Source organism: Stigmatopora nigra, chromosome 21, assembly GCF_051989575.1.
Source record: "Stigmatopora nigra isolate UIUO_SnigA chromosome 21, RoL_Snig_1.1, whole genome shotgun sequence".
In the NCBI taxonomy this organism is placed as follows: Eukaryota; Metazoa; Chordata; class Actinopteri; order Syngnathiformes; family Syngnathidae; genus Stigmatopora; species Stigmatopora nigra.
The window spans coordinates 6587099-6610215 of record NC_135528.1 but is presented as its reverse complement, the minus strand read 5'-3'; the positions used below and the strand labels follow the sequence as shown (position 1 = coordinate 6610215).

At 40.8% G+C, this 23117-nt stretch overlaps 2 protein-coding genes across 6 annotated transcripts; one reads left to right on the top strand and one right to left on the bottom strand.

The window, feature by feature from the left end:
* The first annotated feature begins 5 nt into the window (after nt 1–5).
* On the top strand, nt 6–3545 carry tmem79a (transmembrane protein 79a). 2 transcript variants are annotated; one of them, XM_077742855.1, is made up of 6 exons: nt 6–177; nt 904–1541; nt 1615–1806; nt 1873–2095; nt 2479–2683; nt 2974–3172. In XM_077742855.1, the coding sequence occupies exons 2-5, from the start codon at nt 1001–1003 to the stop codon at nt 2669–2671; spliced, it is 1149 nt and encodes a 382-aa protein (XP_077598981.1). In that variant the 5' UTR covers nt 6–177; nt 904–1000; the 3' UTR covers nt 2672–2683; nt 2974–3172. The 2 variants fall into 2 exon arrangements, with proteins under 2 accessions (XP_077598981.1, XP_077598979.1); XM_077742853.1 differs by lacking the exon at nt 2974–3172 and adding an exon at nt 3272–3545 and having other exon boundaries at nt 7–177.
* Nucleotides 3546–14203: 10658 nt separating this feature from the next.
* LOC144214786 (myocyte-specific enhancer factor 2D homolog) lies at nt 14204–22839 on the bottom strand. Of its 4 annotated transcripts, XM_077743447.1 has the most exons (12): nt 22623–22839; nt 20212–20511; nt 19783–20124; nt 19492–19708; nt 19286–19342; nt 19023–19210; nt 18795–18824; nt 18067–18205; nt 17821–17983; nt 17573–17641; nt 17127–17177; nt 14204–16568 (listed from the first exon to the last, which is right to left on the bottom strand). In XM_077743447.1, the coding sequence occupies exons 2-12, from the start codon at nt 20263–20265 to the stop codon at nt 16142–16144; spliced, it is 1737 nt and encodes a 578-aa protein (XP_077599573.1). In that variant the 5' UTR covers nt 20266–20511; nt 22623–22839; the 3' UTR covers nt 14204–16141. The 4 variants fall into 4 exon arrangements, with proteins under 4 accessions (XP_077599573.1, XP_077599575.1, XP_077599574.1 ...); XM_077743449.1 differs by lacking the exon at nt 17127–17177 and having other exon boundaries at nt 22623–22838; XM_077743448.1 differs by lacking the exon at nt 18795–18824 and having other exon boundaries at nt 22623–22838.
* Nucleotides 22840–23117: the final 278 nt, after the last annotated feature.

Below are 23117 nucleotides of genomic sequence, written 5' to 3'. Positions count from 1 at the left end.
AACCTCCTGTCGATGGGTTTGGGTTGTGACTATCCTCATTATGTGCACCTGCCACACCTGGCAAACTTTTTGTATTTCCGCTTTGTGTCGACGAAAAGTTAAATCTTTCTGAAAGATAAAGCTATATTTTGCCTCAGGTATTATCAAATTGCCGTGTACAAGCTGAACGACAAAGAGGTGAGTGAAGTATTACAACATATTCAAGGTGATTTTGTGTGAAAGTTGGCCGAATAAATCGAAACTTTACATTCCTTTGGTGGTGCTAGTTAGCTAGCGCACTTTCTCCGATACGGCTAAATAGGTGCGTTGTATGTAGTACAATCTGCTTAAACTGTCCCCGCAATGATATTTTCCACTGAAGAAATGTTGTTTATCGTATCTCGTTTATCGAAATAAGTGACAAGAGTGCAGTAAAAACATGTTATTGGCGAAGAAATCCAGACGGGCTGTCCCAAGCCGTCCTCTTTCGTCATCAAAATTAAATGTAATCCTATTTTGCCTTCTTTAGTTATTAGTCATCGTAACCTACGTTTATGCCCTTGGAAGTCAAAAAGTTAACGCCTTAACCATGTTAGTGTAAATATGTGCTCACTAGTTATTTATTGGGGCGATTTCTTGGCATATTTAACCAGTCAAACCACACATTTGTAGTTTCTTTAATGAAAGTTCTACTTTGGATGCTATAATTGTTTTGAGGGAGACGTCACCCTTAGTCACTCATAGATGGCAGTGTTGCATTTGGAGAAGTTTAAAACTCGTCCAATATTTTCAGCGCCTCCCTAACAAATCAAAGCAATATGAAGAATTTCACATTGAACGTGGCCTGTAAGATTGCTTCTTTTTTAATAACTTTGCATTGCGATGAATTCCAGACTTCAACTTGAAACCGTATTCTTTCCACAGGGAATCTAAAGGATGCCGCTGAGCCCATGGAGGGCGTCTTCCTCGTGACCTTTTCATATTGAGACAAACTCTGGCCTTTTTCCCCGAGCTCCTCAAAATGTCCGGTCAGGTGCCCGGCGAGGAGACGGCGCTCCTGTCGCCGCCCCCCGCAGTTCTGCCTGAATTCAAGGAGGAAGAAAACGAAAGACCGGAAGATGGCGAAAAGCTCCCCGGCGCCGACGACGTCACCCTGCCGTGGCCCGGCGACCGAGAGAAGAAGCGAGACGACGTGGACCCCGAGGGGGAGGTCCTGGGGCCCACCCAATCCGAGTGGCGCCGTAGCGCACCCGAGGCCGACGGGTGGAGAGATGCCGGCGGCGAGGGAGACCAAGATGACGACGACGCCGGCGGCGAGGGAGACGACGAAGACGACGGCAGCGTGCTAGCCCACGACGAAAAAGAAATCCTACACGAGTCCCTTTGGGTGCCCGAAAAAGGGGCCGCCGTTGTCACGCCGCGGGTGAAAATCTTGCGGCGGGCGTCCAGCGAGGTGGCCCCTCAGGAGAGCCGAATGGACGTGGAGGTGGACGTGGACCGAGACGACTACAAAGAAACGCCACACTTTGACCCCGAGCTGAACCAATCTAAGGAGAAAATCTGTGAGTGACGTAAACCCGAGCAAACGCCGCCAAAAAATGAAGGCGTGGCAACCTGTTGTGTTCTCTTCCGTAGATTGGAGCGACGTGTGCAGCGAGAAGTTGAAACTGGCCTTGTGGACGGCTGCGGCGGCGCTAATTTTCCCCTTCCTGGTCTGGGGAGGGTACGCCCTGCTGCCCTTTGACTCCCCGCTGATGGGCGGCGCCCCCGACAGGGTGGTGTACACGCTGCGCTGTGCCGTCTTCGCCTCGGTGCCCATCATGCTAGGTGAGCGAGGTTCTCGTCTTTTCTCGGGACTCGAGTGAATTAATCTGTTGGTGTTTGCCTACACAGGTCTGGTGGTTCAAGGCGTGGCCAGGGTTCGCTACGGCGAAGTAAAAGCGCGCTTCCAGAACCCGACGCCCAACCCCAAGGTGTCCGTGCACGAGCATTACGTCAGTCAGTCGGCGGAGCTCTTCCTCCTCTACTTCCTGCAGCTGGCCGTTTTGGCGTCTTACCTCGGCCACGACCACGTCAAAATCGTGCCGCTGCTCACCATTGTTTTCGTCTTTGGAAGGTACTGTCGCCAATGGGACGTGGAAATGTAGCCTGTTTAGATGTTAAAGCCACTAGCTTGAACCGTCCTTTCAAAATTTCAGGCACCTTTACTAAACAGCGTGAAAAGTGGTGCTTGTCATCAATAATAGGCTTAACACATTTTAAAGATGAACCAATCTGGCCTAACCAAAGTGAGTTGATTAGCTGATAAAACAGGACAGACATGGCTAAAAAAGATATTTTTAATAATAACTGCTGTTGGAGTATAGTAAAATGTTGTTTTGAAATGACTCTTTGACGTCAAGTGTTACAAAAAGGCACATTTTAGTAGATAGTAAGGGTGTATTTTCAAAATGTCCAATTGGAATCTAAGGATTGACCCGCTTGTTTGTCCCCTCACAGGTTGATCTACTGGCTGTGCATATCGCTAGGCAGCTGCATCCGCGGCCTGGGCTTGGGACTGTCCTTCTTCCCCATATTGGTGATGCTGGCCGCCAACGTCTACCTGATCTGCTCCTCCACGGGAACCGACGCCGTCTTCGACGTGGAGCCGCCCGTGGCGGCCCCGCCGCCCAAGCAGCGATCGTGGGGCTGACTTCAGTGCCAGGTGGGAAGGCAACACAAAGCCATTTTTTTCCTTTTCTTCCAACTAAAGTAGAGTGATCATTTTGTAAAACGTCGTACGTCTTAAAAAGCTGCTGTAAATAACTCTTGTTACTACTCCAATCATTTTTTTCCCAATAAAAACATGCTAGCACACGATTGTACTTCACTCCATTTGTCATTTAATATATAAAATACAGTAAAACATACGCAAAAAGGAGGTTTCAAGGGACTCGGATCATTGTTAACCAATGCATTCATTCATTTTCTAAACTGCTTTCTCCTCACTTGCAGGTCACTTAAACGGGGGGTGGCTGAATCTGGTCCTGAAGAGCCGCTATCCAGTCTGTTTTCCAGATCTCCCTCCTCTAGCACACCTGAATCAAATGATCATTTCATCAGCAAGCTGTTCCCAATACCGACAACTTACCGATCCTGATGATTTGGTGCCAGTGTGTTGGTGGAGGGCGACGTGGAAAGCAGACTGGGTAAGAAAAGCTCACCAGGATCGGACTTGGACATACCTGACCTAAACAAAATGAAAATGTTTTGACATTGTGCATGTACTAAAGTCAATCTTTCTCTTTTTTAGGAGAAAAAGGTATGTTAGTCACTAGTCAACAGAGTGGCTCAGTGGCGTCAGCAGTAAGAACGTTGGCCTCGCAACCCAATGTCCATGATGGTCCTGGGTTCAACTCCACCTTCTGCATCAATGTTGTAGTACTAATTCACAAACAATGTCTGCCACAGGTAATGTGGGTGTCAGATGGAACAGAAGCATTTAAACAAATTGTAAGTGTTTTTACATTGTGTTACAAAGCTTTCCTTCCTCCTTTTTCACCAATAAAGTTTGAGTAACTGGAGAATGTATGTGTCACCGTGTCGCATGCTGTTAGGACGATAGCCTCTCAATGCTGGAGTCCTAGGTTCAAATCCCGGTTGGCACATCCAGAATTCTTGCTACCCTAAGGATTTTAGGTTGGTCTCAACAACAGTCGGTCTTTTAATGTTTTTCCAAAAATAACGAAATAGGTTACTATGTCGTTTTTTCCAATAAAACGACATAGTAACCTATGTCGTTTTTTTGGGTAAAAACGACATAGTAACCTATGTCGTTTTTTCCCATAAAAACGACATACTAACCTATGTCGTTTTTTCCCATAAAAACGACATAGGTTAGTATGTCGTTTTTATGGGAAAAAACGACATAGGTTAGTATGTCGTTTTTATGGGAAAAAACGACATAGGTTAGTATGTCGTTTTTATGGGAAAAAACGACATAGGTTAGTATGTCGTTTTTATGGGAAAAAACGACATAGGTTAGTATGTCGTTTTTATGGGAAAAAACGACATAGGTTAGTATGTCGTTTTTATGGGAAAAAACGACATAGGTTAGTATGTCATTTTTCCCATAAAAACGACATAGGTTAGTATGTCGTTTTTATGGGAAAAAACGACATAGGTTAGTATGTCGTTTTTATGGAAAAAACGACATAGGTTAGTATGTCGTTTTTATGGGAAAAAACGACATAGGTTAGTATGTCGTTTTTATGGGAAAAAACGACATAGGTTAGTATGTCGTTTTTATGGGAAAAAACGACATAGGTTAGTATGTCGTTTTTATGGGAAAAAACGACATAGGTTAGTATGTCGTTTTTATGGGAAAAAACGACATAGGTTAGTATGTCGTTTTTATGGGAAAAAACGACATAGGTTAGTATGTCGTTTTTATGGGAAAAAACGACATAGGTTAGTATGTCGTTTTTATGGGAAAAAACGACATAGGTTAGTATGTCGTTTTTATGGGAAAAAACGACATAGGTTAGTATGTCGTTTTTATGGGAAAAAACGACATAGGTTAGTATGTCGTTTTTATGGGAAAAAACGACATAGGTTAGTATGTCGTTTTTATGGGAAAAAACGACATAGGTTAGTATGTCGTTTTTATGGGAAAAAACGACATAGGTTAGTATGTCGTTTTTATGGGAAAAAACGACATAGGTTAGTATGTCGTTTTTATGGGAAAAAAATGACATAGGTTAGTATGTCGTTTTTATGGGAAAAAACGACATAGGTTAGTATGTCGTTTTTATGGGAAAAAACGACATAGGTTAGTATGTCGTTTTTATGGGAAAAAACGACATAGGTTAGTATGTCGTTTTTATGGGAAAAAACGACATAGGTTAGTATGTCGTTTTTATGGGAAAAAAATGACATAGGTTAGTATGTCGTTTTTATGGGAAAAAACGACATAGGTTAGTATGTCGTTTTTATGGGAAAAAACGACATAGGTTAGTATGTCGTTTTTATGGGAAAAAACGACATAGGTTAGTATGTCGTTTTTATGGGAAAAAACGACATAGGTTAGTATGTTGTTTTTTCCCATAAAAACGACATAGGTTAGTATGTCGTTTTTATGGGAAAAAACGACATAGGTTAGTATGTCGTTTTTATGGGAAAAAACGACATAGGTTAGTATGTCGTTTTTATGGGAAAAAACGACATAGGTTAGTATGTCGTTTTTATGGGAAAAAACGACATAGGTTAGTATGTCGTTTTTATGGGAAAAAACGACATAGGTTAGTATGTCATTTTTCCCATAAAAACGACATAGGTTAGTATGTCGTTTTTATGGGAAAAAACGACATAGGTTAGTATGTCGTTTTTATGGGAAAAAACGACATAGGTTAGTATGTCGTTTTTATGGGAAAAAACGACATAGGTTAGTATGTCGTTTTTATGGGAAAAAACGACATAGGTTAGTATGTCGTTTTTATGGGAAAAAACGACATAGGTTAGTATGTCGTTTTTATGGGAAAAAACGACATAGGTTAGTATGTCGTTTTTATGGGAAAAACCGACATAGGTTAGTATGTCGTTTTTATGGGAAAAAACGACATAGGTTAGTATGTCGTTTTTATGGGAAAAAACGACATAGGTTAGTATGTCGTTTTTATGGGAAAAAACGACATAGGTTAGTATGTCGTTTTTATGGGAAAAAACGACATAGGTTAGTATGTCGTTTTTATGGGAAAAAACGACATAGGTTAGTATGTCATTTTTCCCATAAAAACGACATAGGTTAGTATGTCGTTTTTATGGGAAAAAACGACATAGGTTAGTATGTCGTTTTTATGGGAAAAAACGACATAGGTTAGTATGTCGTTTTTATGGGAAAAACGACATAGGTTAGTATGTCGTTTTTATGGGAAAAAACGACATAGGTTAGTATGTCGTTTTTATGGGAAAAAACGACATAGGTTAGTATGTCGTTTTTATGGGAAAAAACGACATAGGTTAGTATGTCGTTTTTATGGGAAAAAACGACATAGGTTAGTATGTCGTTTTTATGGGAAAAAACGACATAGGTTAGTATGTCGTTTTTATGGGAAAAAACGACATAGGTTAGTATGTCGTTTTTATGGGAAAAAAATGACATAGGTTAGTATGTCGTTTTTATGGGAAAAAACGACATAGGTTAGTATGTCGTTTTTATGGGAAAAAACGACATAGGTTAGTATGTCGTTTTTATGGGAAAAAACGACATAGGTTAGTATGTCGTTTTTATGGGAAAAAACGACATAGGTTAGTATGTCGTTTTTATGGGAAAAAACGACATAGGTTAGTATGTCGTTTTTATGGGAAAAAAATGACATAGGTTAGTATGTCGTTTTTATGGGAAAAAACGACATAGGTTAGTATGTCGTTTTTATGGGAAAAAACGACATAGGTTAGTATGTCGTTTTTATGGGAAAAAACGACATAGGTTAGTATGTCGTTTTTATGGGAAAAAACGACATAGGTTAGTATGTTGTTTTTTCCCATAAAAACGACATAGGTTAGTATGTCGTTTTTATGGGAAAAAACGACATAGGTTAGTATGTCGTTTTTATGGGAAAAAACGACATAGGTTAGTATGTCGTTTTTATGGGAAAAAACGACATAGGTTAGTATGTCGTTTTTATGGGAAAAAACGACATAGGTTAGTATGTCGTTTTTATGGGAAAAAACGACATAGGTTAGTATGTCATTTTTCCCATAAAAACGACATAGGTTAGTATGTCGTTTTTATGGGAAAAAACGACATAGGTTAGTATGTCGTTTTTATGGGAAAAAACGACATAGGTTAGTATGTCGTTTTTATGGGAAAAAACGACATAGGTTAGTATGTCGTTTTTATGGGAAAAAACGACATAGGTTAGTATGTCGTTTTTATGGGAAAAAACGACATAGGTTAGTATGTCGTTTTTATGGGAAAAAACGACATAGGTTAGTATGTCGTTTTTATGGGAAAAAACGACATAGGTTAGTATGTCATTTTTTCCCATAAAAACGACATAGGTTAGTATGTCGTTTTTATGGGAAAAAACGACATAGGTTAGTATGTCGTTTTTATGGGAAAAAACGACATAGGTTAGTATGTCGTTTTTATGGGAAAAAACGACATAGGTTAGTATGTCGTTTTTATGGGAAAAAACGACATAGGTTAGTATGTCGTTTTTTCCCATAAAAACGACATAGGTTAGTATGTCGTTTTTATGGGAAAAAACGACATAGGTTAGTATGTCGTTTTTATGGGAAAAAACGACATAGGTTAGTATGTCGTTTTTATGGGAAAAAACGACATAGGTTAGTATGTCGTTTTTATGGGAAAAAACGACATAGGTTAGTATGTCATTTTTTCCCATAAAAACGACATAGGTTAGTATGTCGTTTTTATGGGAAAAAACGACATAGGTTAGTATGTCGTTTTTATGGGAAAAAACGACATAGGTTAGTATGTCGTTTTTATGGGAAAAAACGACATAGGTTAGTATGTCGTTTTTATGGGAAAAAACGACATAGGTTAGTATGTCGTTTTTATGGGAAAAAACGACATAGGTTAGTATGTCGTTTTTATGGGAAAAAACGACATAGGTTAGTATGTCGTTTTTATGGGAAAAAACGACATAGGTTAGTATGTCGTTTTTATGGGAAAAAACGACATAGGTTAGTATGTCGTTTTTATGGGAAAAAACGACATAGGTTAGTATGTCGTTTTTATGGGAAAAAACGACATAGGTTAGTATGTCGTTTTTATGGGAAAAAACGACATAGGTTAGTATGTCGTTTTTATGGGAAAAAACGACATAGGTTAGTATGTCGTTTTTATGGGAAAAAACGACATAGGTTAGTATGTCGTTTTTATGGGAAAAAACGACATAGGTTAGTATGTCATTTTTTCCCATAAAAACGACATAGGTTAGTATGTCGTTTTTATGGGAAAAAACGACATAGGTTAGTATGTCGTTTTTATGGGAAAAAACGACATAGGTTAGTATGTCGTTTTTATGGGAAAAAACGACATAGGTTAGTATGTCGTTTTTATGGGAAAAAACGACATAGGTTAGTATGTCGTTTTTATGGGAAAAAACGACATAGGTTAGTATGTCGTTTTTATGGGAAAAAACGACATAGGTTAGTATGTCGTTTTTATGGGAAAAAACGACATAGGTTAGTATGTCGTTTTTATGGGAAAAAACGACATAGGTTAGTATGTCGTTTTTATGGGAAAAAACGACATAGGTTAGTATGTCGTTTTTATGGGAAAAAACGACATAGGTTAGTATGTCGTTTTTATGGGAAAAAACGACATAGGTTAGTATGTCGTTTTTATGGGAAAAAACGACATAGGTTAGTATGTCATTTTTTCCCATAAAAACGACATAGGTTAGTATGTCGTTTTTATGGGAAAAAACGACATAGGTTAGTATGTCGTTTTTATGGGAAAAAACGACATAGGTTAAAATGTCGTTTTTATGGGAAAAAACGACATAGGTTAGTATGTCGTTTTTATGGGAAAAAACGACATAGGTTAGTATGTCATTTTTCCCATAAAAACGACATAGGTTAGTATGTCGTTTTTATGGGAAAAAACGACATAGGTTAGTATGTCGTTTTTATGGGAAAAAACGACATAGGTTAGTATGTCGTTTTTATGGGAAAAAACGACATAGGTTAGTATGTCGTTTTTATGGGAAAAAACGACATAGGTTAGTATGTCGTTTTTATGGGAAAAAACGACATAGGTTAGTATGTCGTTTTTATGGGAAAAAACGACATAGGTTAGTATGTCGTTTTTATGGGAAAAAACGACATAGGTTAGTATGTCGTTTTTATGGGAAAAAACGACATAGGTTAGTATGTCGTTTTTATGGGAAAAAACGACATAGGTTAGTATGTCGTTTTTTTCCCATAAAAACGACATAGGTTAGTATGTCGTTTTTATGGGAAAAAACGACATAGGTTAGTATGTCGTTTTTTCCCATAAAAACGACATAGGTTAGTATGTCGTTTTTTCCCATAAAAACGACATAGGTTAGTATGTCGTTTTTATGGGAAAAAACGACATAGGTTAGTATGTCGTTTTTATGGGAAAAAACGACATAGGTTAGTATGTCGTTTTTATGGGAAAAAACGACATAGGTTAGTATGTCGTTTTTATGGGAAAAAACGACATAGGTTAGTATGTCGTTTTTATGGGAAAAAACGACATAGGTTAGTATGTCGTTTTTATGGGAAAAAACTACATGGGTTAGTATGTCATTTTTATGGGAAAAAACAACATGGGTTAGTATGTCGTTTTTATGGGAAAAAACGACATAGGTTAGTATGTCGTTTTTATGGGAAAAAACGACATAGGTTAGTATGTCGTTTTTATGGGAAAAAACGACATAGGTTAGTATGTCGTTTTTATGGGAAAAAACGACATAGGTTAGTATGTCGTTTTTATGGGAAAAAACGACATAGGTTAGTATGTCGTTTTTATGGGAAAAAACGACATAGGTTAGTATGTCGTTTTTATGGGAAAAAACGACATAGGTTAGTATGTCGTTTTTATGGGAAAAAACGACATAGGTTAGTATGTCGTTTTTATGGGAAAAAACGACATAGGTTAGTATGTCGTTTTTATGGGAAAAAACGACATAGGTTAGTATGTCGTTTTTATGGGAAAAAACGACATAGGTTAGTATGTCGTTTTTATGGGAAAAAACGACATAGGTTAGTATGTCGTTTTTATGGGAAAAAACGACATAGGTTAGTATGTCGTTTTTTTCCCATAAAAACGACATAGGTTAGTATGTCGTTTTTATGGGAAAAAACGACATAGGTTAGTATGTCGTTTTTTCCCATAAAAACGACATAGGTTAGTATGTCGTTTTTTCCCATAAAAACGACATAGGTTAGTATGTCGTTTTTATGGGAAAAAACGACATAGGTTAGTATGTCGTTTTTATGGGAAAAAACGACATAGGTTAGTATGTCGTTTTTATGGGAAAAAAATGACATAGGTTAGTATGTCGTTTTTATGGGAAAAAACGACATAGGTTAGTATGTCGTTTTTATGGGAAAAAACGACATAGGTTAGTATGTCGTTTTTATGGGAAAAAACGACATAGGTTAGTATGTCGTTTTTATGGGAAAAAACGACATAGGTTAGTATGTCGTTTTTATGGGAAAAAACGACATAGGTTAGTATGTCATTTTTTCCCATAAAAACGACATAGGTTAGTATGTCGTTTTTATGGGAAAAAACGACATAGGTTAGTATGTCGTTTTTATGGGAAAAAACGACATAGGTTAGTATGTCGTTTTTATGGGAAAAAACGACATAGGTTAGTATGTCGTTTTTATGGGAAAAAACGACATAGGTTAGTATGTCGTTTTTATGGGAAAAAACGACATAGGTTAGTATGTCGTTTTTATGGGAAAAAACGACATAGGTTAGTATGTCGTTTTTATGGGAAAAAACGACATAGGTTAGTATGTCGTTTTTATGGGAAAAAACGACATAGGTTAGTATGTCGTTTTTATGGGAAAAAACGACATAGGTTAGTATGTCGTTTTTATGGGAAAAAACGACATAGGTTAGTATGTCGTTTTTATGGGAAAAAACGACATAGGTTAGTATGTCGTTTTTATGGGAAAAAACGACATAGGTTAGTATGTCGTTTTTATGGGAAAAAACGACATAGGTTAGTATGTCGTTTTTATGGGAAAAAACGACATAGGTTAGTATGTCGTTTTTATGGGAAAAAACGACATAGGTTAGTATGTCGTTTTTATGGGAAAAAACGACATAGGTTAGTATGTCGTTTTTATGGGAAAAAACGACATAGGTTAGTATGTCGTTTTTATGGGAAAAAACGACATAGGTTAGTATGTCATTTTTTCCCATAAAAACGACATAGTATGTCGTTTTTATGGGAAAAAACGACATAGGTTAGTATGTCGTTTTTATGGGAAAAAACGACATAGGTTAGTATGTCGTTTTTTCCCATAAAAACGACATAGGTTAGTATGTCGTTTTTATGGGAAAAAACGACATAGGTTAGTATGTCGTTTTTATGGGAAAAAACGACATGAGTTAGTATGTCGTTTTTATGGGAAAAAACGACATAGGTTAGTATGTCGTTTTTATGGAAAAAACGACATAGGTTAGTATGTCGTTTTTATGGGAAAAAACGACATAGGTTAGTATGTCGTTTTTATGGGAAAAAACGACATAGGTTAGTATGTCGTTTTTATGGGAAAAAACGACATAGGTTAGTATGTCATTTTTATGGGAAAAAACGACATAGGTTAGTATGTCGTTTTTATGGGAAAAAACGACAGGTTAGTATGTCGTTTTTTTCCCATAAAAACGACATAGGTTAGTATGTCGTTTTTATGGGAAAAAACGACATAGGTTAGTATGTCGTTTTTATGGGAAAAAACGACATAGGTTAGTATGTCGTTTTTATGGGAAAAAACGACATAGGTTAGTATGTCGTTTTTATGGGAAAAAACGACATAGGTTAGTATGTCGTTTTTATGGGAAAAAACGACATAGGTTAGTATGTCGTTTTTATGGGAAAAAACGACATAGGTTAGTATGTCGTTTTTATGGGAAAAAACGACATAGGTTAGTATGTCGTTTTTATGGGAAAAAACGACATAGGTTAGTATGTCATTTTTTCCCATAAAAACGACATAGTATGTCGTTTTTATGGGAAAAAACGACATAGGTTAGTATGTCGTTTTTATGGGAAAAAACGACATAGGTTAGTATGTCGTTTTTTCCCATAAAAACGACATAGGTTAGTATGTCGTTTTTATGGGAAAAAACGACATAGGTTAGTATGTCGTTTTTATGGGAAAAAACGACATGAGTTAGTATGTCGTTTTTATGGGAAAAAACGGCATAGGTTAGTATGTCGTTTTTATGGAAAAAACGACATAGGTTAGTATGTCGTTTTTATGGGAAAAAACGACATAGGTTAGTATGTCGTTTTTATGGGAAAAAACGACATAGGTTAGTATGTCGTTTTTATGGGAAAAAACGACATAGGTTAGTATGTCATTTTTATGGGAAAAAACGACATAGGTTAGTATGTCGTTTTTATGGGAAAAAACGACAGGTTAGTATGTCGTTTTTTTCCCATAAAAACGACATAGGTTAGTATGTCGTTTTTATGGGAAAAAACGACATAGGTTAGTATGTCGTTTTTTCCCATAAAAACGACATAGGTTAGTATGTCGTTTTTTCCCATAAAAACGACATAGGTTAGTATGTCGTTTTTATGGGAAAAAACGACATAGGTTAGTATGTCGTTTTTATCGGAAAAAACGACATAGATTAGTATGTCGTTTTTATGGGAAAAAACGACATAGGTTAGTATGTCGTTTTTATGGGAAAAAACGACATAGGTTAGTATGTCGTTTTTATGGGAAAAAACGACATAGGTTAGTATGTCGTTTTTATGGGAAAAAACGACATAGGTTAGTATGTCGTTTTTATGGGAAAAAACGACATAGGTTAGTATGTCGTTTTTATGGGAAAAAACGACATAGGTTAGTATGTCGTTTTTTCCCATAAAAACGACATAGGTTAGTATGTCGTTTTTTCCCATAAAAACGACATAGGTTACATAGTAACCTATGTCGTTTTTCCCATAAAAACGACATAGTAACCTATGTTGTTTTTTCCCATAAAAACGACATAGTAACCCATGTCGTTTTTTTCCCAAAAAAACGACATAGTAACTAACCTATGTCGTTTTTTCCCATAAAAACCGACATAGGTTATGTCGTTTTTTCCCATAAAAACGACATAGTAACCTATGTCGTTTTTTCCCAAAAAAACGACATAGTAACCTATGTCGTTTTTTCCCAAAAAAACGACATAGTAACCTATGTCGTTTTTTCCCAAAAAAACGACATAGTAACCTATGTCGTTTTTTCCCAAAAAAACGACATAGTAACCTATGTCGTTTTTTCCAAACAAAAAACGACATAGGTTACTGTCGTTTTTTTCAACAAAAAAAAAACAACATAGGTTACGATGTTACAAAGCCATTTCTTTTCCTTTTCTTCCAACTAAAATAGAGCGATCATTTTGTAAAACGTTGTTCGTCTTAAAAAGCCGCTGTAAATAACTCTTGTTACTACTCCAATCATTTTTTTCCCGATAAAAACATGTAAGGACACGATTGAACTTCACTCCATTTGTCATTTAATATATAAAATACAGTAAAACATACGCAAAAAGGAGGTTTCAAGGGACTCGGATACTTTGGTACAACAAACACTTTCTGTAAAAGCGGTATAGAATTTCAATAACATCAGTGCATACTTTTGTATATGAAAATATACACAAACTGTATATCATCGTTCAAGAAAGAACAAAACGGCAAAACATCATCTTTTACATCAAAACCCATAGCAGACTAGCTCAACACATTATATTAGCTATAAATTTCATCTTTAGTATTTTGGATTTTGCTACATCGTTCCGAGCATCGCCCGAGCACAAATTCCACCAATTTGTCTCTATAAATATATTCTATATCTGGATGAAAATTGCAGCATTTCACTGGTACGTCGGTTGCTTTTATTGCATTTGCTAATTTCCGTGTGGAAAGTGGGTGGAGGGGCTGCAGAGCTGCAAAGAAATTGCTTACAAAACAAAATGTTGACTTTGTCTTAGTGTTTTGAACCCACTAATCGCATCACCAGATTGTCTTTTGACCTCGCGCGTCTTGAACACATGCTATGGATCTTTCAATTTCTCTAGGTTTAAGTTGAGTTTAGTAACATGTCGTTTTTTCCAAAAAACGACATAGTAACCTATGTCGTTTTTATGGGAAAAAACAACATAGTAACCTATGTCGTTTTTTCCCATAAAAACGACATAGGTTACTATGTCGTTTTTTGGGAAAAAACGACATAGTAACCTATGTCGTTTTTTTGGGAAAAAACGAGATAGTAACCTATGTCGTTTTTCCCCCAAAAAACGACATAGGTTACTATGTCGTTTTTTCCCAAAAAAACGACATAGTAACCTATGTCGTTTTTTCCCAAAAAAACGACATAGGTTACTATGTCGTGTTTTTGGGGAAAAACGACATAGGTTACTATGTCGTTTTTTGGAAACAACGACATAGGTAACTATGTCGTTTTTTGACCATTATGACATAGGGTAGTAAGTGCCACTCACCCTCTCTAGTTACTCAGAGACTTTATTCCTGAAAAAGAGAAAGCTTTGCACATCCACAATGTAAAAATACTTACATTTTTTTGGAAGTAATTCTGTTTCACCTAAGCATAACACATTAGCTGCAGCAGTCAAATTGTGTACATTTGTCCAGAAGAAGTGCTATCCCAATATTTTGATACATCTTTATATATTAGACAAGTGCTATATTTCGACCCAACGATTTTGATGGAGCCACATATCGCCGATATTTAATGTGTCTTACTCGTGCAAAGATTTCAAAAAACAATCCACAAATAATTTCTAGCAATGAAAAGCATGTATTCCAAATGGTGAATAAAAGCTCCCAAAAGCCGAGATTCTACTCTAAAACAGTTGCAATGTAAACCATGTAATCTCCACATTTGATTGAGATGCATTTAAAAACTTAAACGGTTTGTTCCCCCCTCTAAATAGTCACATTCCTTCACAAGATTAGACTATAAATTCATCTCTAAACATGTTTTCTGATTGTCCAATCCAAACTCAACATACCTATCCTGCTATTTTTCAGTGATGAGGACTCTGACGTCCTAATGCTTTAAACAAAGTGTTTTTAAAAAGGTGGAATCTGTGATAATGCAATAACAGTCATAATAAAGGTTAACATTTTAAAGCTCAGCTTTCTTGTTCTTTTTTTGAAGTGTTACAACACCGAGCCAGTTCACGCGTGGGCTTAACAGTCAAGTGACCGCATACAATTAGGCGTGTTACAAATGTGTGTGTGTAAGGGGGACTATTTGGGGTCAGAACGGGTCTATTTCGACTAAATAACTTGTGCACACACACACATTCACACTGAAATGATGGCGACGCAACCAATTCCTATTAAAAATGACATCAAACGATCTGTCGACTTCACCGATTGCTGTAGAAAAAGGGATAATAATAATAAATGTGTCTAGATATGATAAGCGAGGCTAACGTGAAGGGCAGTGGTGATGTGTGTGTGTGTGTGTGTGCTAATGTGTAGCAGAAATGACGACAACACGACCGAGCAGGTGCTAAGTGGGGTACGCTACCCAAACATATCAACGTCACGCTTATTTAGAATAAGAATAATAATAATAATAATAGCGGACAGATCCACTGAGTCGACTTTTTTTGTGGGTTTTTGTGTGTGTTTTGTTTCAGGGCTAGCTAGCAAAATCTATGCAAATATACTCCTATGTACATACACGTACTTGAAGCCAAAAAGCCAACGGAAGCGGTAGAAATATAGAAAACGACGTCCGTTCACTTTGGAGAAGGTTAGGGGGGCTTAGCTGGTTAGCTCAGGGCGACTTTTCTTACAAAGGGACGCACCTTGGGAAGGATTGTGGCTTTCCTTTGGCATTCCGAGGACAAGACGGCGTTGGAAAACAACAACAACCAAAAAGTCACGTGGTCTTTTGACACGGACAAACGACATCCGCGCAAAAGAAGAAAGTTTGTGGAGGAGACTCGACTGATGTTTTTTTACCTTAATTCGAGAGGCTTTGTTTACCTGGAAAATTCTCGTGTTGTGAGCCGGTCCGGTCTGGTCTGGACTGGATTGGACTGGATTGCCTATTCTCCAATTGTAAAAGTTCATGAGAAAACAACTACACTATTGTGGCTATAGTGTCTTAACTTAGCTGGTTTGTGGCAACGTTATCGGCCCATAATGGTCATTTATTGACATTTCCAATTGAAGAAGCCTTTTGAATTAAAGTTAAAACATCTCCAAGTACCAAAAACGCTTGCAAATATGTTTGGCCAGAATAAACCCAGGCTAAAATCTTTGAAACAAAAAAAAAAGAAGCCAGCGGCGAGGCATCGCTATATTTAATGTCCTCACTCACGTGTGGCGTGTGCGACGTGACGTGATGTGTTTAAGTGTGGTCCCAACCTTCCCGCCTGGCGGCGCCGGTCTCCGCCAATCCCCGCTTAGGTCACCCAGGCGTCCAATCTCATCCTCTTGATGTTGCCTCCTTCTTGTTCCGGCGAGGGGCTGAAGTCAGAACGGCCCTGCCCCGCCATGGCGCCGCCGGGGTTGTTGTGGCTCGGGCCGCCGCCGCCACCACCGCCGCCGCCCGTGTCTTCACGTTCGCTGCCTTCGAAGGAGCTGGCGTTGCTGCTCACGCTGTCGGCGGGCGAGCGTCCCGTGGGCGGCTCCAGGCACAGAAGCGAACCCGGGTACTGGGGCGGCGCCGTCAGGGAGACGCCGGAGGATGATGACGACGATGGCGGCGGCGCCGGGGGAGGACATGGGGTGCTCCGTTCCCGGCCCGGCGACACGGGCTCCGACTTGATGCTGACGCCGCCGCTGGTGTTGACCGTCAAGGTGGCGCCTTGAGGTATGTGCGCCACGGGCCTGGCCGGAGGAAACACAAGCGTACGTCAGGGTTGGCCAAGTCATATTCAAAAAGACACAAACGGGAGAAACACCAACCAGACATTTTCAACAAGCCTGTGATGCATTCAAGGACCCGGTGGCGAACGCACAAAAAATATATAATAATAATAAACGGTTCCGGAAGTGAAAGCGCAAATGCTAACGCAATGCTAACGTTGGCGTGCAAAAATAGAAAAGACGAATATGATTGAGTACCTTTTTGAAGCATGTCCAAATTTGGGCAATGTCTCATTTTTCAGGCACAAATTCCAATTCCGCCCAATAATTTCTGCGCCAAAAATGCCATGCTCAAAGGCAGCAGCCGCGTGGCACGAATAGAGTGACGACACATGCATGTCCAACTCAACTTATCCTTCCAGTGAGCTCACACTACTAAAACATCACACAAGCCAAATGCATTAGTTCCAATACACACACAAGAAATATCCTTGGGGGAGGGGGTGTTTCGGCCAAAGGAGTGGACATGAAAACAGACAGTGGGGAGGAGGAAAAATAAAGGAAAGCAGGATACAGTACCGGCCCAACCACTCATCTCTACCCAAGAGCAGGTTGGACGAAGAGCCCAGACTGTAGGGGAAGAAAACAAAAGGTTGGAGCTTCTCAAAAGCTTCTTAAAATGGCAGACTGGACATTATTACGCGTGGATCAACCACAATGCAATAATGTCCTCCATGATGTATTTGAAAAGAAGACTAGACTCTTCCTATCTCTACACAGGACGAGCAAAAAACAGCCACAACGTTTCCAACGGGATGACGGGACAACTTAACGGGCGGACACAAACACAAACAATACCAAGGATTGTTTGACGAGGGCTAAACGTTGGCTTTTCAAAATGGATTGAATTCATTTTTTAAAGGGGAAATCAATGTTTGGGTCGAGTCTTCACTGACGCCGTTTTGACACACATTCACGTTGGACACATACACACAACACACACACACACAGATAGACTAGTTCACCTCAGATTGGCAGCCAGACTGGAAACTTGGCTAGACAGCTCGCTGCTCTGTTTGTCCACACCCCACATGCTGCATGGCGACAAGAGGACAAGAGTACACTTCAAGAGGAGCCGCCTAGCAGCCCGAAAACAATAACGAGGGGGACTCGCTCCACCAAAAGACGTTTTCTGCCACGTGTGAAAATGAACAAACGCCGGCCACTCGGGAAGAAAGGCTAAAATCTAAAAAAGCCAAGAGAGATGACTTACACCAAGTTGCTGAGCGACGCCAAGTTGATTTGCTGCGACTGCTGCGGCAATGGCGGCGGTGGCTGTTGCTGAGGTTGCCACGACGCCACACCAGCGGGTAGCAAGCCGCCCGGAGACGCCAGGGCGTTAAGCGCCGTGATGTCGGCGCTCGTTAGCTGGTACTCTGGTGGAGAGGGAGAAAAAATGGGTAGCCTGGCCGGGAGAGACAAGTTAATTTGAATTTTTTACACATTTTTTTTAGCTCACCTGTGTTGTAGGCCGTGGGCATGGCCGAGAATGGCAGCCCTTGTGCCAGTAAACTGGGTGTGGCCACTGACACTACTGGCGTGCTGAGGGTCTGGGCCACCTGGGTCACCTGGGCGCCCACTGCCAGACGTTGAGCATTCTGTCCAAAAAAAAAAAAGAGAATTTTTTTTAAGCACGTGTCGAGGAAGATGTCGGACAATTTCATGCCATGCGGAGGCGCGCTTCAATGTTTGCTGACAAGAAAGAGTACAGTGAACCCTCAGCATACTGAATAGGATCCAAAATGGCGCCCTGACATGAGTAGCAAGGGTAGGCCAATTGCATTATTGAGAGCGCTAAATATCCAATTGATCTGGAACTGGATGTCTTCACAACTAATATTTTAGGATTTAAAATCTCCACCCAAAATCTGACATGTAGATATGTACATAGAGATCATTTTTGGGGTCTATTTAAGATTGTAACTGGGAATCTTTTTATTTTACACTACATTGCGAGGGTGCACTGTACTGGTTTACTTTTGCCAGGTGGTGACGGATCATGAAAATCACGATGGCTAGACATCAGAGCAAGACGCTCACGAGGCCTCAATGGCATGCAGTCACACTGTGAGGATCATCCTGACAAATGGCCGCTTAAACCAAACCAAAGGGGCACAAATAAAGACGAGAACGAAACGCAAGCAGCGTCTTCTTCTACGGGGACCATGCTAACGTGTGGACATTCACCTCATTGACCAAGTCCAGCTCATCCTCTGTCTGCAAAAGGGCGGTAACAGAGAAATGAAAAGAAATTTGCAAGAGAGTAGTCCAGGGAGGAAGATAGGGGGCTAGCTTTTGGCTGCATGCAAGCGCAAAGAGTCGGGCTCAAAAAAAGATGCTACCTGGAAACTAGCAAAATGGCTAAACGACCAAAAAAAATCATAATAATTCAATAATAAAAGGATGAATGCTTACCATCTGCATGAGGCTCTTCCCGCCCTGAGAGGTGATGACGCGGAGGTCCGGCTTGCGGCCGCCGGCCACCTGGGGGCCGGCGGCCGGGGGCGGTGGGGGCGACTTGGCCGGGGCCGCCTTGCCCAAGCTGTTGCCGTTGGAGACGGAGAGGAGGCCCGGCGAAGCCCTGGCGCTGGCGTAGCCGTTAGCTGCGCAAAAACATCCGTCGGGGCTAAGCTAGCTAGCTAGCGCCATTTGGAGAGGAAAACCAACAGGCTACTTACGGACTGGACTGGGACAGCCGCCGTTTGAATTATTCAAGTCGCCTCCCAGAAGTGCACCTGTTCAGATAAAAAATCCATAGTCAGGACCACACACACAAACAATGGAGGGCTACGTTAGCTTGAATCATTTAGACATCAAATATTTTTAAGGCTAACTTGGCTAAAATAAATAGCAAAATGCTTAGCGTCCAAGCGTCTGGTCTCACCTGCGCTGGCCGGTCGCTGCGGCAACCCGGGAGACACGGTGTTCCTGGGAGGAGGCGGTTGCTGCGGCGACAGCAGGTGGGTGTCGGCGAGCGACGACGCCGTCACGTAGGAGGTAGTTACCAAGGCGTTACCGGGATTGCTGAACTGCAGCGGGCTGGGATTGGACGCCTGCACCGTAACTGGCATGCTGAAGGTCTGCGGGGGAGCCGTGGACTGCTGCCGTGTTTCAAAGCACAAACGTATAAGAGCCTAGCTTAGCTTAGCCTAGCCTAGCCTGTTTTGGCACTCACTCCGTAGCGCTTAAAGAGGACGTCCAGGTCCTCTGTGGTCTTGCGGAACTTGTCGTCATTCAGGGGACTCTGATCCACCGAGTCGTCGCCGTCGGGTTCCGGACTGTCGCAACCGTTAAAGCCTTTCTTTCGCAGAGTCTCGATAATGTCGGCGTTGGTGCGGCTCTCGTGAGGCTCGTTGTACTCGGTATACTTGAGCAGAACCTTGTCCATGTCGGTGCTGGCGTACTGGAAGAGCTTGTTGGCGTGGTTGAAGATGATGAGGGCGATCTCGCAGTCGCACAGCACGCTCAGTTCGTACGCTTTCTTCATCAGGCCAAACTTGCGCTTGGTGAAGGTCACCTGGGAATGGTCCAAAAAAAGCACAATTGGACTTTAATGTGGCTACATTGCTAACGTGGCTAACGGTCTCAATCTGCGTCCCTTTACCTGCTTGTTTCTTTCGTCGGTGATCCGCTGAATCTGAATCTTTTTCCTACCCATGGTGCTTAGCGGCGGTGGAGACGAGTGAAGAAGGGTCAGGGGGTTGGGGGGTATGTAGGCTTTCTCTGGAGCCCCGCGAGCTCTCGGCGGGCTTTTCTGAGATTCTGGTCGTCAGACGTCAGACGCGGGAAGGCGGCGGAGAACCAGAGCGGCGCTGGCGCATTTCTCTGGCCAGCTTGAAGGTGAAGTGACGGACGGGCGGAGTGGAAAGCGCCGGAGAGGATGGAAGAGGGCGTCGCTCCTCACCTGCGGGAAGAGAGGAACCAATCATCTTCAAGTTTGCCTTTCAATAGCCAGGCTGCTACTTAAGATGCAAGAGTTAATGCAGTGCGCTATCACAAATGCTAGTTTGAAATTGTTTCAAGGAAAATGTTTTTTGGACTACAACATATGCCTTAGAGCTCTGATTTAGGAAATCTAAATTGTAGATTATAAAAAAAATAATAAAGTTTTTTGTTACTAGTGAATTTTCAGATTTTTTTGTTGGGACACCTGAAGGGAAAAAAAGCCCATTTAGAGTCAAAGCTGAGTGTATTAAACCATTTTCTGTTCCAACTTGTGGAAAATGTTCATATTTAAACTGCCATAGTTAAAATGTAGACCGTTTTTACATATTGATATAATCAGCTTTTAAAAGCAGGGATGTTAAATTGTTTTTTTTATGTATAGATCTATGGATTGCTATCATAGGGCTCATAAGGTCATTTTTGACAAAGCATTCTTCTTGCAATATAATTTGAAAATACATCATTTTTGACTGACTTATTTCCAAATAGGCGGGAGGGGAACAGGGGGGCTTATTTGCTTTATTACGGCACGTTCAAATGGGTTAAATCAGCCAAGTGATGCTCAAGCGAGCTTGATGAAGAGGACGCAATCACGCCGAGGGTCTTCATCTGCCTCTTGTAGAATGAGCTCATTAGTGCCACTGACCTTTGAGTGGATTACGCACTAGCCAATAAAATGTGCCAATGAAAAAAACACGCAGACTCGCACACTTACGGAGCAATTGTTTCCTGCTCTGCGCTCTCTCTCGTGTTTATTTGCCGCAATAGCGTTGAGCTCGGCGGCGTCTGCGTGAGAGCCAATGGGGATTTTCCCGTAGAGGCATGAAACATTTGCCCGCGGCGGCGGCCCAATCATAATCAATGACTGTGAGGAAGAACATTACACTTCTCAAAGGGGACTTTTGTGACGTAAAAAAATTATTTGGCAGCTCCGCTGTGGCGCACAATTCATTTCACAAACTCTTTTCAAGTAGATACAAATGTCATCCAATGTGCCCATTCTAACATTTGCCATTTTGTATTTCCAGAAAACCATAACAAGCTAATTATTAAAAATAAATTTAAAAAATGCTACAATCTCCATTAAGATCAGTCAAGACAAATGCTCACATTTAAAAAAAAATTAAAAATAAACTAGGTATATCCCCATTGCATTAGGACATAATTACACCAAAAGACATGCCATTCAGTGCCTATAAAAAGCCAGAAATGAGCTGTGCTGGACTGTAAACTGTGCATATGACTTAAAGAAAGCAAAGTTCAAGTTCAGATAATTGTGTCATGAACCAAAGTAGATCGCTCATCTTGTAGAAGCCCACTAGATATGCTATTTGAATGCTCTTACTGAAATCCTCCAAAGTACTCTAGAGTGGATTCCAAAAACATTCAAAATGTACACACGCAAACTCAGAAGTATACCTATAGCAACAACAACAATAACAAATCTCATCAAATCCAATCCAGGTAAATACCAAAGCAACCCCAGTAAAGCCTCAAGGGCAGCAATAAGCCATGAGCTGGATGAGCTTTGAACAAAAAAAACGTTTTTAATTGTTTAGTTGTTTTCGAATATCTCCAATGATTAATTTTGATTTTCATTCTAGTGTGGACTGGTCATGTCGTTGTAGGGGGCTTGGAGGAGGGGGGGGGTCTCCTTTTGGGATTGTCCTTTGACAGATAGGAGACAAGACAGGCCCAGTGGACACAACACAAGCCAGATGCATGGGATTTTTAGGACATATTTGAATAACTTAAGACGGGCAGCTTAGTCAGGGAGAGGGGGAAACCGATCAAGCGACTGGAATCGAGGCCATTAGACAATCTCTTCATAACGAGCCCCGTCCGACAGCCATTGCCTTCCTTTCCTTTCCATCTCGGCGATCACGCACTTTTTTACTTTCATGCCCACAATAACAACTTTCGATGGCTAAAAACGAGCTCGCGGGGGTGAAGGATCGACACGTATGGCTTGGCTAAGAAATTAAGGAGATTTCAAGAAGCAGAGCAAGCAAGCAGCGGCGTTGCGGTGGGGGGGAAAGACGCAGGAAGGAAATGTATCACTCCACTTACCCTCAAATATTGCCGATTAAAAGCCCACGTGAGATACGTCTGACGTGACGGGATACTTCTTAGTGAAGATTCATCGGTTCGATTACGCTTGAGTGGTGACTCGATGTGCAAGAATCCGCGACATTTTATTCAATTTCATGTTTTAAGTAACTATACAGTCCACCAAGGCGATACCGTGAAAGCAGCGTACGACCGACGTCATTGACATCAGATTTTAACGGACGTATACGCAGGCCAATGAGAGACCGAGGCCAGCTGCACGTGGGCCAATAGGCTGGCATTACGCTAGAACGGTTCGGCCCCACGGGAGAGGACATGACGGAGGTGACGGCCATGTTGTGCCGTGGTGTTTTGTATCCCTCCGCCACACTATTTACATTTTGCCTGATTTTTGCATGCGGCTAAAAGATTCAGTGAGCATGTAGAGCCGCTGAGTTGGAACCCATTTACGCATCTCTTTGTTTGTGTCTACATTTGCTGCAAATTCATCGTCAA